Source organism: Micromys minutus, assembly GCF_963924665.1.
Source record: "Micromys minutus genome assembly, chromosome: 10".
Classification (NCBI taxonomy): Eukaryota; Metazoa; Chordata; class Mammalia; order Rodentia; family Muridae; genus Micromys; species Micromys minutus.
This window is the reverse complement of record NC_137979.1, coordinates 60152739-60168400: the sequence shown is the minus strand read 5'-3', so window position 1 is coordinate 60168400 and position 15662 is coordinate 60152739. Positions and strand designations below refer to the sequence as shown.

General features: G+C 52.4%; 1 protein-coding gene across 2 annotated transcripts in view; it reads right to left on the bottom strand.

The window, feature by feature from the left end:
* Positions 1 to 15215, bottom strand: part of TTYH2 (tweety family member 2) — a 41702-nt gene extending 26487 nt beyond the window's left edge. For both annotated transcript variants that reach the window (XR_013975192.1, XM_080923814.1), the window contains exons 1-3: positions 15073 to 15215; positions 5772 to 5941; positions 2041 to 2152 (exon numbers count right to left, since the gene is read on the bottom strand). Coding sequence is in view for 1 of the 2 variants with exons in the window: in XM_080923814.1 (XP_080779940.1) it covers positions 2041 to 2152; positions 5772 to 5941; positions 15073 to 15201 (411 nt within the window). In the remaining variant the exon portion in view is untranslated. The remainder of the gene's footprint in view (positions 1 to 2040; positions 2153 to 5771; positions 5942 to 15072) is intronic.
* Positions 15216 to 15662: the final 447 nt, after the last annotated feature.

Below are 15662 nucleotides of genomic sequence, written 5' to 3'. Positions count from 1 at the left end.
CAACCCGAGCACCCCCACTTCACGGTGATTGCAGTAATTGTTATAATGACACCATTATCTTAATCCCCCAAGGGGAGAACACTCTATAGTTTGCACAGTACTTTCGCTGGTGGTAATTCACCTGCTGCGGGTTAGCCATTTACCTGCAATTTGGACCCCACCTCTTGGATGAGGGGAAGGCCCTATAACGATCTATCATCTATCTCCCTGCAGTCCTCAGGCCTGAGACGGTTGTGTACCCACCTTGAGGCCTTCACCACCCTCTTAGGTAAAAAGGGCAGACGCCTCCGAAGCGGGCAGCCCCACCAAGAAGCCCCGGGACAATTATCCTACGTTGCAGCAATAGCCAGATGGCAAGGGGCTGTCTCCAGGGACAGGGTGAGGGTGAGGTCACGCAGCCAAGTGTCCAAACCTGGCTCCCGAGGGCTGGGAACCTAAAGCTTGTTCTTAGATACCAGCAAGTTCCTCCCCAGTGATAAAGACAGAGTTTTCCCATCAGTAGAGGTCACAGCTCTGGGGCTTTCCAGAATGCCGGCTTCTCCCACTTCCAAAGCTGAAGGTGGCTGGTCAGGGAGAGACAGAGCAATACTACACAGGCAGAAGGTGTCCTTGGGGGCTTGAACCCCAGTAGGACTGAGGTAAATAAGAGTGGTTGAGTTCCCAGGGGCCACCTCCCTCAAATCCTGAGCAGCGGGCATCCATCGGGAGCAGCCCCAGCCTGCCTTTTAAGGTGAGATATCCTGTTCCTACCCGCCAGGAGCTGATGGAAGGATTAGATCTCCAGAGGAGCTTAAAGGAGCATGTGAGGAGGGCCAGACAAGGCTGAGTCCTCCCCAGGAGGACACCAGGCATCAGTTCCAATAGTTAGGGCTGGGTTTGCTGGGATCTGTGCTATTCTGGAGGGACTTGGTCTCGAGAGGGTCAGATGGCCAACGACCAGTTTTTCCCTGAAATATGCATTTGGCCTTTCCCACCAGAGTCCTCAGGACACACCAGGAGCTGTCATGGGACAACCTTAAAGATCAGCATGAAAGATTGGCACTCTGCAAAAGTGACAAGCAGGCAGAAGCCAGGGGTGAAGAGATGAGCCCAGAGATTGTGTCACTGATCCCACAGTCCCAAGACACACAGCTGGGTTTATGAGGCTTCCTACCAACTCGTGTGTGTGTGTGTGTGTGTGTGTGTGTGTAAGGTAGGGGGAAAAGGGATGTCTTCTATTGTTTGTTAAGACTTTTTTATTCACTTAAAAAAATATTTTTTGGCAGGGCCTGTAACCACCATACTTGGTCTAGGTTCTTTTTCCCATTTGATATATGGATCAGAACTCTGTACAAAGCACTTAGAGCTAACGCTAAAACAAACAAACAAACAAACAGCAACAACATCAACAACAACCAAAACCCTGCCATGTTCAGAACTGAGGATGTAGCTCAACTGGAAGAGTGATTGCCTAGTATATCTAAAGTTTGGGGTTCAAACCCCAGCACTGTATATTCAAGGCATAGGATTGCACACATGCACATAAACATCAGGTCATCCTCTGAGACACAGAGTTCAGGGTCAGACCCTGTCCCAAATGAGCAAACAAACAACCCATGCCGGGTATGCTAGGGTGGTAGTGTTTGCACACTGGCTAGGCAAGAACATCATGGAAAGTTCCAAGTGAGTATGGTCTACACAGTGGGTGCCAGGCTGGTCAGGGCTACACAGCGAGACCTCTTGCTTTATAAACACAATGACAACAACAGAACAACTCCAGAACCCATGTTCCAGGTCTCCTTCAGGGATGGGTTAAGTGCTCAAATGTTCTGAAGACCAACTGGGGTCTGAGCTGCCCTGAAAACCTCCCTTGGCCTGAGACATAGAAACTGTGTTTGCTTTTGGCAGGGCAACCGCTCAGAAGGCAGCCCGGCCCACAGCATCCATCACACAACTCTACAGGGTGCAGCTGGGCCCCTGAGATCTGACTGGCACCCTTGTTCCGGCCTTGCTGATCTCATGGGCTGTGCCTGTGCCCAGCCACATGCCCACAGTCCTTACCAGCTCATCCATTCCAGAGAAGGTGTGGTTGGCGTTGTCCAGGGAGTAGATCAGCTGGTGCACGCCATCGTTGGTCTCGCTGTTTCCATAGAAACCAATGCCCACTGCAGCACTGCAAGCAAAACCCCAAACAAGGGTGAGGGGTGATACCCAGAAGAGAATACACTTACCGCTCTCTGTGCAGGAGATGTGTAGCGTGTGCTCACTCGTGTGTATATGTATGTGTGCCTGTGCACAAGGAGGCCAGAATGATGCTGGGTGCCTTCACCTATTGCTGTCTCCGTTATTCCCTTGGGACAAAGTTGGTGAACCTGGAGTTCACTGTGTACTAAGAGTCAATCTATGTACTAAGGACTACAGGCGTGCTAGGCAAATAATCCACTACTGAGGTACAGGCCCAACCTTGCACTAATCTTTTTTAAAAAGGTTTCTATACCCAGGAAGTGGCGGTGGTGCAAGCCTTTTAGTCCCAGCACTTGGGAAGCAGAGGCAGACAGATCTCTATGAGTTCGAGGTCAGCCTGGTCTGTGTAGTGAGTTCCAAGGCAGACAGTCAGGGCTGTGACACAGAGAAACCCTGCTTAAATAATAATAATAATAATAATAATAACAATAATAGAAAAGAAAAAGAAGGAAAGAAGGAAGGGGGAGGGAGGGAGGGAGGGAGAGATGGCTCAGAGTTAAGAGCACCAGCTGCTCTTGCAGAGGTCCCTGGCTGTTTCCAGCACTCAGACATCCATCTACAACCGCTATAAACTAGTTCCAGGGGAATCTGACTTCCTCTTCTGGTCTCCAAAGGCGCCTTATGCACCCAGTGCCTGGACATGCAGACAGGCAAACCATCCATACACATAAAATAAAGGTAAATGCATCTGTGAAAAAGTTAAGTTTTAGAGTGGTTTTAGGTTCACAGCAAAACTGAGCAGGTGCAGAATTCCCCTATTTCTGCACAGTCCCCATTATGACCTCCTTTATGAAACAGAGTCCTGGCTATGACTGGTAACCCAGTAGGAACTCGGGTACCTTCCAAGGACCTGTATGCACAAGGGTCACTCTTTGTTAAAATTCTAGGACTGGACACACAGTGTCATATATTTACCATCATACCAGACCCTGCCCTCAAACTCCCCTGCACTCTGCCTACCCCTCCCCAACCCCTCCTCCAGGCCTTACAGTCTCCATGGCCTTTTCTAGAATGTTCTACAACTGGAGTCACGGCATCCAGCCTCTTCCCATCAGGATCAGGTCATTTGCCTTAGTGACAGCCATTCCAGGTCCCCAATGTTTTTTTGTGGCTCAATGGGACATTTCCTTTTTCAGCCCTGCATAATATTCCACTATTTGAAAATCTGTGTGTGTGTGTGTGTGTTTATTTATTTATTCACCACAACAGCTACAGTGTGCTTTTAACTTTAGCTGAGGAGCTTTAGTCTGGGACTTGGTATGAGAGGGATACTGTCTAAGGGTGAAGGTTTAGGACCACCCAGAGTGACCCAGCAGAAGCCTGCTTGTCCTGGCTGGATGAGTACTTCTGAAAGACACACAACTGCAGGCAATGCTGGGGATTATGATCTGTTGGAGCCCTGATGTCTGGTTTGACACACTCAGTGCCAACCTCCTGACATGGTCAAGAACCCCAAACTCCCTCAGACTCTCACATCCTGTTTTCTCTAAATATTCCCAATCTAGTCCTCTACTTCAAAGTTTTTAGCTTCTGGCAAGTTCCCTCTTACAAAGCTGAAAAGACACCTGTCTGTCTCATTTAACCCAGAACCTACTGGGTCCTGATTCAGCTTTCGGGTGGCTGGAACAAATCTCCAATTCTGCCACAATTGCATCTGATATTTCTAAGTGTCCCCTTTGTCACCTCCTGCCTTTTCCTCTCTGAGACTGACACACAAGACAGGGTCTCATGTATACCCAGCTGGGTCTGACACTCACCATATAACTGAAGATGATCTTGAACTACACACACACACACACACACATACACACACACCTCCATCTTCCTGGGGTTGCAGGCCTGGGTACCATGACTGGTTTTCAGTGTTACTCATTAGTTGGGACTGAGCAGAGTCTCAAGTCTATGTGTGGTGTGTGTGTGTGTGTGTGTGTGCATGTGTTTGTTGTATGTATTAATGCTCTCAGACCCTCCCCCACTGGCCTGCCCCTGTGCCCTCACTGACATCACACTGACATCATGGTCGCTAAACATCCCCTCCCAGGATTTTCTCCTCAGGAACTGTCAAGCTCAGTCTCTCCTTTTTCCTATTGATTTTAACCAAAAGCCAAACTTGAAATCCGTCTGTATGAAATTTCATGCTTGGCTTGACTCCAACATTCCAGCCTGGGTGAATATTTGCAACCTTAACTCTGTCATCCCTCACAGTCTATGTGGTCCATCCCTCCAGGGACCACAAGGCCAATCAACCAGCCTCCTGAGTTCTCATTCATAAAACTAACTTGAGGGAAAGGTAAGTATGAGAAGGCTCAGACATGTATGTGCTCAGGTGCACACACACACACACACACACACACACACACACACACACATACACACACACACACACAACATACACTGATGCTTTCCCTTCCTCCCTCCCTCCCTCCCTCCCTCCCTCCCTTCCTTCCTTCTTTCCTTCCTTCCTTCCTTCCTCTCTTCCTCCTTGACAGTTGTACCCCGGTTATCCTGGACTTCAATTACCACTATGCCCAGTTCCAGTCAATACTCTTAGCATTTAAGCAATGTCAGAACCAACCTTCTGAGCCCACTTCACGACACTCACCCTGTTTATCTTTCTACAAGGTGTCACTGGAGGTGTTACACACACAGGCAAAACATTCACATGGGAAAAGCATTTTTAAAAAAAACAAACAAAAAGGCAGCCAGGCAGTGGTGGTACATGCTTAACCTCAGCACTTGGGAGGCAGAGGCAGGCGGATCTCTATGAGTTCGAGACCAGCCTGGTCTACAGGGTGAGTTCCAGGACAGTCAAGACTACACAGAGAAACCCTGTCTCAAAATACAAAAACAAACACCCCAAAAAACAGAAAGAAGAGGAAGAGAAGGAGAGAAAAATGAAGAAAGAAAAGAAAAAAATGTTCAAGAGTAAGGTGACCCTCCTGCAGACTGAACCCCAGGACCAGTCCTTCAGACAAGCAGCAAGGGACTCAATCCTAGAGGGTAGCCACACCCTTCAACACCTCCAGGGGGCACTACGCTTTAGGAAAAAGTCCTACAGATGTAGAAACAAGAAAAACACACCAACTGCAGCACACAGAGCTACCTCGATCATGGCTGGGTGCTGGGTGGGTGGGGCTCTCCCACAGTGCTAGGAACCTTCATTCCTCAGTCAAAGTACAGGGCAAGATCCACCCATGGGCACTAAAGCTCCTATTCTCACAGGACGTGGAAGCGACTGGGGCCAACTTCTGATCTTGCAGACCCTGGGTGTTGTAGAGAAAAAAAAAAGCCCACTGTTTACCAGCTCAATTGATGAGGGATCCATTTGGCTGTCAGGACTGGCCCTGGCCTCATAGAAGGGTTGGGGGGGCCACTATGCTGACCCCTATCACCATACTAGAGACCGAGTCCCCATGTTCGGCTAAAAAAGGGACAGTGTTCATTTGGGGGGACAGGTTGTTCATCCAGGTGTTAGCTTGGAGTGAATGTGTCCAGACACTGATCAGCCTCACGGACATGAGAGGTTTCCCTGCACATAGGACACTCACCAGCAGAGGAGCCCAGCCACCACCGCAGTCCAGGTCACACAGCATGAGTCGGGCTGTTTGGACTGCGTGTGGTCTCGCCGGCAGCAGCAGGTGCACACCAGGTAAACGGCGAGGACAATGAGGTTCAGGCCTAGGCCAATGGCAGCCAACACCCCCAGGAAGAGCAGCGACTGTGGGAGAAACAGACAATGTCAGCTTCTGGCCCAGCAATGGGGACGGGGAATCCTAGAATCCTTATACCCAGCCTTCGAGATAGCCTGCCCTACATTTTTGTGCCAGAGTGGAGATGGCAGAGAAACAGACAGGCTCAGCGTGGGAAGGGTTGGTGGGGGTGGGAAGGGGCAGCTGTTGGGATGATTCAAATTATCGAGCTCAGCAGGATCTAGAATCTGCTAGAAGACTAATCTCCAGACACACACGTGTGTGTGTGTGTGTGTGTGTGTGTGTGTGTGTGTGTGTGTGTGTGAGAGAGAGAGAGAGAGAGAGAGAGAGAGAGATTAGTTTAACAGAAGTGGGGAGGTAGCATAGTGTGTGTGTGTGTGTGTGTGTGTGTGTGTGTGAGAGAGAGAGAGAGAGAGAGAGAGAGAGAGAGATTAGTTTAACAGAAGTGGGGAGGTAGCATAGTGTGTGTGTGTGTGTGTGTGTGTGTGTGAGAGAGAGAGAGAGAGAGAGAGAGAGAGAGAGAGAGAGAGAGAGAGAGAGAGAAAGAGAGAGAGATAGACCGGAAATGTGGGTGGGATCATCACGGTAGGGTGTTCTAAACTGTATACAACACTAAGGCAGCTGAGTATTAGCACTGAGCCCTCTGTCCCTGTTTCCCGACTGTGGGTGCTGGTGACTGATGGCTTCATGCGCAGCCGCCATGATGGGTGACGTACCCTCCGACTGCAAGGCGAAACAGACCCTCCCCTCTTCAAGCTTCTTTTCCCAGGGATCTTATCGCAGCAAAGACAAAAAATAACTAGTATAGCTACGTGTGGCTAAGCCCAGGTTTCTGGATGAAGATGTGGTCCAGACCGGGCCTGACGACATGCCCCGAGCCACTCAGGACAGCGAGGAAGACCTGCTGGCTGCAAACAGGGCTGTGGAGGCAGAGCCTGGGCAGTGAAACTAAACTTAGGGACCAAGTGAAACTAAGCTAAGGTCACTGAGGATTATGGGTACTACCATACTTAGGTCCAACCATGCCAGACCTGTCTTGCTATGCCAAAATGGAATGTGCCAGGGCTACCTGGAGTCCTTAAAAGCCAGTTCTGTGCTCAAGGGTGGGTAGAGAGGAAATAGGGAAAATAATTCTCGATGTTCTTCTTGCTGTGTCCTGCCAGGGAGAGCTGACCACAAGTGGCAGGCAGAACAGACTGCTGAGGGTGTGTGTGTGGATGCCTCTTTAGGCCCTCCTAGTAGGTCAGAGTTTTCAAAGGGAGCTGTTGTCTGCCGGGAGGCCCAGGTGTCCCCCTCCGCTGTATCTTCCAATCCCTTGATTTGGTCAGATGGACACCAGATGGCCCTGGGATCAGTGGCCTCCAGCCAGGGCTAGACCTGGCGCTAAGTCAGGCCCCTGAGCTCATAGCCTCCTGGCTTCCCATGAGGCCTTAGTGATGCACTCACCTAAAGTCCAGTGTCCCAGAGGGCGGGGGAGGGGGGAGTCACTCTCCCTAGATCTTTGGCCAGGGAACCTGTTTGGGTGGTATTGACCATTGGGGTGGGAGGCCACAGGCACCAAGGTCTGAGAGAGTTCGAGCCGTATGCAGGGCAAGCTCAGGGAGGTGACCTGCAGCGTAGAGGCTGGTGGCTGCCGGCCGGATGGACTGCCTGGAGATGACCCTTGTGGGTGGCGGCTCAGCTGCCTCTCTCTGTAAGGATGCAGGCAGATTATGGGGTCCCTGAGTTGGGCTGTCCTGATGCTAACCCTGATGGAACAGGCTTCTCAGTCTTAGGGACGAATCTGGAAGTGACAGCTGAGAGGACAGGTCACTCAGCACATGGTTTCCACTTCCATCAGGGCAACACTTGAGCATAGAAGGGACCCATCCTCCTTTTCCTCTTCCTCTTCTTCCTTCAGGGAGGTGAAAGATGGGGAAGCAGCTCTGAGCACAGCATCCTCCAGCCCTCAAGGTGAGGTAGGGGGCCGGAACTACTCATTAGCATGCCTGTCCCGCAGAATGACCTCTAGAGGCTCCTGTCCAATTAGGTGGTGAGAAGTTGCTGCCTACCTCCCTGGAAGGCATCTTCCACTGCAAAAAAGGCTGTGGGAAGGGGAGCTTTAGAGGCTCCCTGCACTAAGTAACCATGCTACAAGCTGGCCTCTGACAGAGCAGAATACCTCCCCGGAACAGGAGAACAAGTCGGATCCTAAAAGTCCACTCTGGGCCAAACCCACCACAGTCAGAAAGAGGAGGAGGTGGGATGCAATAGAGAAGAAGTGTTTGCCCGGTATGCTGGAAGACCGGGTTTCCACCTCCAGCATTACACAAAACTGGGTGTGGTGGTCCCCACTCAGAGTAGACACCTAGGTCTCCCGACAGACGACAGTTCCCTTTGAAAACCCTGAGCTGGCAGGTGGGCCTGCAGAGGCTGGAGGATCAGAAGCTCAACGTCATCTTAGTCTGAGGCATGTGAGACCCTCCCTCTCTCAAAAATCAGCAATTAGTAACAGTGTGGTGGTCTGAATCAAAATGGCCCCAGCAGGCCCACAGAGAGTATCACTATTAGGAAGTGTGGCCTTGTTGGGGTGGGTGTGGCCTTGTTGGAGGAAGTGCGCCACTGGAGTGTGGCAGTGTGGGCTTTGAGATTGCAGAAGCTCAAACCAGGCCCAGTCTCTCTCTCTTCCTGCTGCTGCCTGCTCATCCAGATGTAGAACTCTCAGCTTTTTCTCCAGCACTATGCCTGCCTGGATGCCGCCATGCTTCCCATGATGATGAAAATGGACTGAACTTCTGAACTGCAAGTCAGCCCCGATGAAATGCTACTGTTGGGTCTCCACAGCACCCTTGAGCTCACCATGTAGCCCAGGTTTTCCCTCATGTAGCCCAGCTTTCCTTGCACTCTTGGTATTCCCCTCCTGTAAGTGCTGGAATGGCAAGTGTGTCCCACCACACCTAGCTCTAGAAATGACACTCTGTGGCTGGGCATGGTGGCGCACATCTGTGTTCATGATCCTAGCAATCAAGAAAATCAGGCCAGCCAGGACTTCAGACCGAGATCCTGTTCCCAAAAACTAAAAATAAGCCCCCCTTCTTTCCTCATAGGCTCTGAAATCCCACCACCAAGAAGCAGGAATCCGCCCTTGATGATTTGTAAGGCACTGTGCCTTCCAGACACACTGTGGCCCAGCAGTCCTGCTTCATGGAAAGGAGGGTGTGTGTCCCCCTACAAGGTCCACATACACTCAGATCCACAGTCACTCAGATCAAACACTGGAAACAGTGGAGGCGTTCATCAAAAACACAGGTCATATGACGACCCAGGCTCCAGAAGGCAATGGCAGCTAAGTATGAATGACAGGCCACGGAGTAGAAGGAAAGGTTGACAGTTTATGCAGTGCAGTCGGAGACGACCACCTGTGCCAGTGGAGACAAGGCCAATGAGCAGTGTGCCCTGGGTGGTCAAGGGCGCCCCCTGACCGGGATCGTGAGTTAGGACTGGGCCTGCACTACCATACTCAGCTTCAGGATGAGGTGTTACATCAACGCTGAGGGCTGTGGGGATGGCTTGGAAGTAAAGATATTCGCTGTCAAGCATCAGGACTTGAGATGGGATCCCACTTCCTGCATGAAAGGCTGTGTAAGATCTCTCTGCTTCTTCCTCCCCTGTCTCTCTCCCTCTCTCTCTCTCTCTCTCTCTCACACACACACACACACACACACACACACACACACACACACACACACACTCATTTAAAAAATAAAAGCAACCGACTCAGCTGAAGAGTTAAGAATGGAAATGTAAGTTATTATGGATAAATATATATTTTACATTATTTATTTGTTTATTGCACGTGTGGGGTCACACCCGTGCCACAGCTATGGAGCCGGGGTCAGAGGGCAGCTTTAGGAAGCCGATTCTCTCCCTCTGCAATGTGGGTCCTGGGTATTGAATTCGGGCTTGGCGGCGGTGCCTTTACCCTCTGAGCCATTTCGCCAGCCCCTGAATGTATTTTCAGTAATGACCTATGCTGACAAACTACTGTTGCAGCCGCCTTCACTCCCAGGAGGGTCTCCTCTGTGTTCACCCCAAGCAGAAGGACCCACTAACCCTACAAGTTGTCCCCACTCAGGAGATGAGACACGGATTCCTTTCCAGCCTCTACAAACTTGCTCCACCAACTCTCTGTAGCTGGATTCTAGATTTTCCTAGAATTGATGAGCCTAGGTTTCCAATGGAGCCTCCAGAACTCCCATACCCCAGGTCTCCTGGACAGCCCCTCCCCCAGCCCCCGGTCTGAGCCCTCTCTGGGCCAGGCAGTTAGCCTAACACAGGTCAGGGTCCTGCATGGGAAGCTAGAAGCTGGGTTGTCAGTGGGCCAAGGGCTAAGGGAACAGAAAGGGGAAGGAAGGTAGGAAGGGTGGGGGTGGGGGGACAAGAGGGCCTCCTGTAACTTGGTGTCACCTACTGCTCTAAACAGGCCATCAAGTCTCCATTCATAACTAGTAGACATGGCCGGGATGGGTGGAGGGACGGGGGAGGGGTAGATAATTCTGCTCATACACTCTCAAGCCATTGCTAGAACTTAGAAGGGCCAGCCTCCACATCACCCCAGCCTCCTGCTGCCCCGCCCCCAGCCTCCTGCTGTCCCCGCCCCCAGCCTCCTGCTGCCCCGCCCCCAGCCTCCTGCTGCCCCGCCCCCAGCCTCCTGCTGCCCCGCCCCCACCGCTCTGCCTGTCCCAGTACCATGCCCAGACTTAGCCTCTCTGCCATCAAAGCCCCTTCGATTATTTCTGGCTGCCAGCCTCTGCTCCACAGAGAATACACCACCTTGAGGCCTGGGAAGGGTTAACTCCCTGGGGAACTGGCGTGACAGCCCGATGACCATGACTCCAAGTTCGGATGTAATGAACGGGCTTCCTCATCCTGACCTTGGCTCTTCTCCCATGGGGCCCGGGCTCTACAGCCTGATTTTTCCAACGATCTGCCTCCAGCTGAGCATCCTGCTCTTCTCCCAGAATTCCATACTCTGTCCTCAATGCACTCAGCTGGGTCAAAGAAACACAGTCCATAGCTCACGCTGGCCTCAAACTCCTTATGAAGCCAAGAGCGACTTTTTGTCTGTGATTATTTCATTTTATTATTATTATTTATTTTTTAATGTCAGGGTCTCTCTATAGCCCTGGCTGGCCTGGAACTAACTATGTAGACCAGGCTGGTCTAGAACTCGCAAAGATCCACCGGCCTCCGCCTCCCAAGTGCTGGGATTCCAGGTGTGTGTCCCCACAGTCATCAGGGTCCTGGGGATGGAGCTCAGGGCTTTGTGCATGCTGGGTAAGCACTCACAGCTCAGCCACATCCTCAGTCTCTCACAGGGGAGACAACAAACTCCTCTCATACCTCCTCTCACATGGCCTGCAGAAGGCCCTAGATGGGCGTGCTGTCCTCAGATCCAACAGGAAGTCCTATGGAGATGACATCATCAGAGTAGGCCTCCCCTGGTTATCTGGTGGACAGTGAGGGTAACAATAATTCCCAGATAAGGAGGGAACTGAAGTGGCTTCTCTGAGGGACACAGCTCACTTGGTGTCCTCGGCGCTGCCCACTGTGTACCCAGCCAGCTAGTGCCTCCTTCCCCAGATTACAGCGCTGGGCACCCGCTTCCCACCTGTGAGCTCTTGAGCCCTTTGCTAGTTCTCTGAAGCAGGGATCATCTCCGACTTCCAGTCTTGCTCTCCTGGGGTGGGGATCCAGGCTCCCCCGCTATAGACACCGAGCCCTGCAGAATTCCCAGTCTCCTGACCTCCCGCCTGCCTCTGCTGGGCCCGCAGCCACTTCCTACAAATGGCTGGGGGTGTGGAGGCTTCCTGAGGACTCAGGCTCAAGTTCAGTGGGGAGAGGATGAGGAAGATCAACTATCAGGAAACCAGGAACGTCCACTGTGCCCAAGGCCCCCAGGCAGAAGGTAGGAACAGTGACACATAATGGCAGTTTCATTCTGTAGGTTTCAAAGGCAAATAGATTGTCAGGTGGAAGCTAGTCTCAACTACACAGGGAGACCTTGCCTCAGAACTGAACAAGTGAATAAAATAAAAGGAGGGGTCATTGGGGTGTGGCTCAGTTGGTAAAGTGCTTGTCCCACTCGTGGGAAACCCCGGGTTCCACCCCCAGCACCCCATAAACAGAACATGGATACATATATCTGTAATCCTAGCATGTCGGAAGTAGAGGCAGGGGTTCAGTTTTGTCCTTACTGTGTGGTGAGTTCAAGGCCAGCCTGGGCTACATAAAACTCTGTCTCAAACAAACAACAAAAACAAAAATCGAAACCTCAAACTCAAGGGCTGGCAAGATGGCTCTGCAAATAAGAGCACTAGCTGTTTTGGCCAAGGACTAGGGTTTAGTTCTAACACCTACAGGGTGGCTCACAATCTCATCTGCGAGTCCAGTTCCAGGGCATCCAACCTCCTCTTCTGGCCAGAGGGGGGGGGGGGATCTAAGGAAGCATCTGGGCCCTTCTTACTCAGGAAAGTTCTGGATCACAGTGTATGCTTACCAGATGCTCAGCTTCTCTAAGCCCTCCTGTTTTCTAGGTCCCAAGCACAGGGCTGTCATTCCTGGAGCCTGACTGCCTGTTTACAAGGCTGTAGGTACATATCTACACCCGTGCATGTGGATGCACATACACACACACATGTGCACAAATACACATATGCATACACACATGCACACAGAGCATACACATATATACACACAGGAGTACACATGTGTGTGCAAATACATGCATACACACGAATGCACACATACATACACACAGGCGTGCACACGTGTGCACACACACATGTGCACACCCGCAGTGACCTTAATGTCGGCACTGTTTGTGACCTTCTCGTGCATTTTTCAGTCTTCTCCCTGTGCAGGGTCTTCCGCTGTCTTCCTCTCTATTTTACAGGGCACTGTCCTTAGACACCCATCGCCTCAGGGCCATTTGTCTACTGACTGCATCACTGGGTCCTTACTGTAAATACTCAGAGATGAGAGAAAACTTCTCATCTGCCTGTGCTGCTCACAGTCACAGGACTGCAACCCAACTCCACCACTAGCATGGCAATGCCCCTGCCTCAGACAATCCTGTTGTCATGCCACCAAGGCCCTGGCACAACATTCAGCCTCAGATTAAGTTTGCAGAAGACTAAGACCACTTACAAGAGAAGCTTCCCCCCCCCCCCCCCAAGGCAACATTGTGAACTAACCAGCTGCAGAACTCCAGTGCTCAGGAGGAGAGAGACCGGTGGTCAGACAACATGGGAACTTACCAAAATAGGAGTAGCCTTAATTAAGTAACACCCTGTGCCAGACTTCCGTTAAGGCCCACCACATTCTCCAGGGCCTTTGCTTCCACTCATAACTGAACCAGGATGGGAGCAGGGGGTGGGGGCAGATACAGTGGTCATGGGAAGGAGCCAGAACAAAAGGTTTCAGGGTCAAGACCCTGGAAGCAAGGACTGTGAGGGGGACTCATTGGCACCACACACCTGCCGACTGGGGTGGGTGGGGTCAGGCTCAGGCTGTGGGGGTGAGGGAACGCCCATGTCAGCCATTTCCCAGCCAGGGGTCTCCTTGACCCAGCTGAGGGTCTAGATTTCTTCCAGGAGAGAGGAGAAAATACAGCTGGGGCCCGGGAGCACAGGATCTGGGCTCTCTCCACACCCCCAACACAGCTGTTCGGAAACAGTATCCGGATCCGTCCCCTTTTAAACACAGGCTGAAGGAAGACTCCCTGGTGCTATGCCGGTGGCCACCGGGCCACAGGGAACAAGCTTTCCTTCCAGGTCCAGAAAAGACTGGGGGGCGGGGGTGGCTGTAGATCTGGAGAAGTTAGTGCAGTGCCTAGGGAGTGACAGTGCGTCCAGTAGCACAAAGGGATCCCATCTTCCAGAAGAACAGAAACCAACTGCCCAAGCCTGCAGGCAGCGGAGCCATTGAAAGTTATAATTAGACTCCGGGGTACTGGCTCTTGGACAGGGCATAGCACACGGATCGGGAGCCCCTGGTCTCAGAATGGGGACAATCTGGGAGGACAAGAAGCCACTCCTGGGCAGTCTGGAGAAGCCCTGCTCAGCCAGATGCCCCACTATGGAGATTAGGACATGGTGCCAAACCACTGCAGGTCAAAGTCCGGCATGAGCACAGAGCTCTGAACTAATAATGGGCCTCCTCCCAAGTTGCCGCAGCCCCTGAATCTTTGACCCAGCAGAGGGAACTGACGCAGCCCGGCCCCAGAGGCCGTCATGGGGTTTAACCGCGGCTGAGATGGGCTGAGAGACGGTAGCTGGGTCTGGAAAGGAGGTCAGAAGCCTGGACCTGCCCACCAAACCCACAAGGGAAAGTCCCCTTTCCTCAGAGACAAGTCAGAAGTATAAGGTTGAGGAGGGTAGCCGGCCGGGGAACTAAGACCTCAGGATTTCAGGGCCTAGAAGGTTGTAGAAGGGACCCCAGATCAGACAAGGGCAGTGCGAGATCGAGTGGATCTGAAGCCACCTTCCATCCTTGACTCAAACAGCTGTGGGTTTTTGGCGTCCAAGACGTTAGTCACCCACGCCGCTTCTTTCAGCCCGGCAGCCTTTGAGAAGCGGCCAAGGCAGAGGTACTGGCAGCGGCGGCTGCCCTGCAGGATGGGGCTGGAGAAAGGAGCGCAAAGAACTCCGGAGACTCAAGTCAGTTTCTGCCTAAACTTCTCTCAGGCCATCAGGGCCGGGAAGGGGTCTCAGGAGGGGAACTTTGGAGGACCCCTGTGCACCCACAAACCTCGGCCGCCAGTCACCTCGATTCAGATGCCCCACCCCCACTGTAAGTCTTAGGAAGGCTCAGCCCCCGCCTCCCGCGCACAGCCTCCGCGTCCTTCCTCTTCTTCCCCAGCGTACTCGACTCCAACCCTTCCAGCTTTACGAACCCCGAGGTTCCCAGCTAGGACAAGCGTCCTGGCCAAGGGACCCAGGAGAGCAGAGAGGGCCCAATGGGGACCAAGGGAGTCTAAGAAGCGCGGAAAGACCAAGCTGCCGAGGGAAGAGAGAATGAAGTGGGACTTGGGCGAGCGAGGGCCAGCTCTGGCTCCCGCTCTGAGGGTCCCTTTCAGTGGCTGGGATCCCGGGCTTACCTCCTGGTAAGTTTCATCGCCAGGGCTGAAAGTGTTGTCCACTCGCTGCAGGCGCAGGCCGAGGTGCGGGACGCTGTGCAGCCACACGACCCACCAGGGCGCGATGTACTCCACGCGCGCCGCCGGCATGGCTTGCACAAGCTGCAGCGGGTCCACTGCCACAGCCAGCGCCGCTAACACTAACCGGCTCAGGACGGGATCCGGCCCCGCCCCGCCTAGACCCCGCCCCGTGTCCAGTCTTAGGCGAGGACACGCCCCACCCAACACGAGGCTCTGCCCAGGACCCCCTCCTCTCCTCTTGAGCCTCCTCTTCCTGGACACACCCACCCGCTCCAAAAATTAGGCTCAAAAGCATACACAGATCCTTGCTATCACATCAGAATAGTGGCTCAGGTCTGATGGTGCTTGCCTTAGGATGGTAAGGCAAAAGGATCAGGAGTTCAAAGGTCATCCTCAGGTCTGTAGTGAGTTGGAAGTCAGCCTGGGCTATGTGACACCTGGTCTTAAAGGAAAAAAAGATTCAAGTGCCAGTGGATACATAATTAGTAATCTTGCCCTAGGAGGCTGGGCTAGTCCTTAATCCATTCTAT